The sequence below is a fragment of the Symphodus melops genome (genome assembly GCF_947650265.1).
Source record: "Symphodus melops genome assembly, chromosome: 19".
NCBI classification, from domain to species: Eukaryota; Metazoa; Chordata; class Actinopteri; order Labriformes; family Labridae; genus Symphodus; species Symphodus melops.
In genome coordinates, this window is record NC_136709.1 from 89,692 (window position 1) to 92,500 (window position 2,809).

General features: G+C 41.7%; 1 protein-coding gene across 1 annotated transcript in view; it reads right to left on the minus strand.

Moving 5' to 3' along the window:
• Positions 1–463: 463 nt before the first annotated feature.
• egln3 (egl-9 family hypoxia-inducible factor 3) overlaps positions 464–2,809 on the minus strand; it is a 12,714-nt gene continuing 10,368 nt past the window's right edge. The window contains exons 3-6 of the mRNA XM_079369651.1: positions 2,716–2,809; positions 2,292–2,428; positions 1,306–1,379; positions 464–1,124 (exon numbers count right to left, since the gene is read on the minus strand). The exon at positions 2,716–2,809 is cut by the window's right edge and continues 26 nt beyond it. Coding sequence (XP_079225777.1) covers positions 1,090–1,124; positions 1,306–1,379; positions 2,292–2,428; positions 2,716–2,809 — 340 coding nt within the window. The 3' untranslated portion in view covers positions 464–1,089. The remainder of the gene's footprint in view (positions 1,125–1,305; positions 1,380–2,291; positions 2,429–2,715) is intronic.

Genomic DNA, 2,809 nt, shown 5'->3' on the forward strand with positions numbered 1-2,809 from the left:
GCATTTTTCAAAATTTAGACGGGTATTGTTGAATTTTTTCATTTTATATGACATAGGTATGCAAATGTATATATTTCTCTCTTTATACATATATATCTTTATGCAAATGTATCTAAGTATATCTGTATATATATTTATATATGAATGTCTGTATGTATGTGTATGTATGTATCTATTAGTATGAATGTGTTCATGTATGTATACATCTATAGATTTTGTATGCATATACTTAAATGTATATATTTATATGTACGCATATGTATCTATAGATTTGTATGAATGTTTGTATGTATATATTCATATATGTATGCATGTGTATGTATATATTTGTGTTTATGTATGAATGCATCTATATATGTATGTGTTTATGTACGTATGTTTATATATGCATGTATGCAGTATGGATAAAAAAAATGCATGTATGTGTAATGTGACATAAAATAAAGAAATGTTTCATCAGATATTCATGTTAACAAGATCACGTTTTATTCACCTTTCAATAAACAATTAAAGAGTGCAAAAACACAGTTTGATATTTTCATAGTTTGCAATAAGCAGCTAATCTGTTCAAATAATCATTTTTTACAGATCACAGAAACACTCCTATGTTTTTTCAGCCTCCTCTAAAGTTTAAGAAAGAGGGTAAAACAGGTACAACATGAAATACGTCAACCTCACGTGATGTCTCTAAAGTTTGTCTATAAACTTCAGAGAACACCTGCAATCACGCTTCCTTCTCTTAAAGGGGCAGTCCGCTCTTTTCCTCTCCTCAGCAGGGCTCTGTGTAGAAGTCAGCCCAGAGAGATGCACTAACATCACGTAGCAGGAAAAAGTCCAGAGTAGCTGCAGGTTCCTTGAACTCAGCATTCATTGGGTTTCAGCAGTGCAGAAAGGTGGACCATCTCTGATCCCAACCAAAGACACGGGGAACACAGGGAACACAGACTTTAGATTTGAAACCCCCCTGAATTCCTCCACACTGCTTTTGTTTCTTGCAGCGTTTCAGAAGCTTCGGTGGTCCGGACGAGTCCTGCTGTCTCCTCCTGCAGATCAGCGAATCAAACACCAGGTGGTGCCATTTCCTCACTTTCAGCTGGAGCTGCTGCCCTGCTGCAGAGTGGAAGCTGAAACACACACACAAAGACCACCGTCAGATTAAAGTTGAAGTTCATAAATATTCTCTCTAATCCAAGTCATCAGTCATCGTTGACCTGCTTCACTTGCATGCTAAAACATCAGCAACTTTGTACATGCGTGTTATTGTTTCAATAAAAGCAACACGAGAAGGTGAACATGTGTGTGTACCTGTCAGGTCTCTTGTGCGTCTCTTTGCCTCGGCTCTCTCCTTGGAGTCAAAGTACCAGGTGGTGATGGCGTACCTGAGGCAGAAACATCAGCTGATTTATTACCTGTGGTCACTCTCGCTCACTTTTTACACCTCTCACATTTAAAGCTCATTTAGTCAGTTTGAGCCCGCTGAAATATCTGGGCCCCCGAGAGGTCCAGGGACTGGACCCTCCCAGGATCTTAATCTAAGTATGAACATTTGAACAGTCGTGTTAGCGCTAGCCGCCTGGCTAACAGCAGCTCCACCTGGGACTGGCTCGTGTGTGATCATTATTCTGTCATTCTCGGACAGATGTTGAAGTTCATCTTTATGTTTTGTGTCCTGCAGCTTTGTCTCCAAATTATCATGGAGGCCTCTGACTGAGAGCTGCTTTTATTCGTTTAAACGTGAAGCAACAGCAGGCGAGGAAAAGGGGCGGGGCCTTCAACTTTTATCAGAAGTTTGACAGTAATGTTTAAAAACGTTGCTTGACTGCTGTCTGCAGAGACAAAACAGAACTCGCACATAGGACATGCAGGCAGAAATGTATGTGTGGAGAGACGTGAACATTTTCAGATATGGTTTTACTCTTTAATATTTCCCTCACTTTTCTTCTGATCTGTTTCCACATTTATCTTTATTCCTGTTTGGATTTTTCAGAGCGATCTTAAGACTTTATTTATCTTAAAACAGCAGATTATATCCCTACGTTTACAAAGAAACACGTGCACTGCTTTAAGACGCTCCTTTTTCCAGAATGACTTTATTCTTCTCTCCAGCAGAGGGCGCCAACTCTCCCTGTATGCATGTCCCCATGCTTCTCTGACTTCTATTCTTCTATGACTGAACTTGAATATTCAAAGAGAACGCATCTTAATTTAAGGCGGTTAAAGACTTCTCTCACGGGTCAGGCTGCGTCAGGACAAAACAACGATCACAGACTCTGATCTGATTGGTCGGTTACCTGGTGGCGAAGGAGGGCTGCACCTCGTGTGGGTTCCTGCGGTCGGACCAGAAGAAGAGCAGCCTGTCGAACAGCGGCTCGATGTCGGCTACGTAAGACTTCCCCTCGGGGAAGATCCGGAGGATTCCTCCGTGCTCCTGATGGACGACACACACAGATCAGCTGGAGGACACTTGACAGGAAGTGACACGATGATGACGGATCACTTCTTTAACCACATCCTAAAGTGGCTTTAAATAAATAAACCTTCTTTCGCTCTCTCTCTCATCAGCTTGTACTTGTTTGCTATGGTTCTGTGTGGCAGCTCTCTAATGATTAGACTTCAGACTGCAGTTCCCATTTTAAACACTAGGGGGCAGAGTGACATGTTGCTAGTTTAATTCTCTGCAGTGAATTTCTAATGAACAGAGGTCCTTGAACGCACCTCAGGATTCCAGTTCTTGTTGAGGTAGTAGATGCAGGTGATGCAGCGTCCGTCCAAGTTGGGGTTGTCCACGTGTTTGACGTAACCGGCCCCG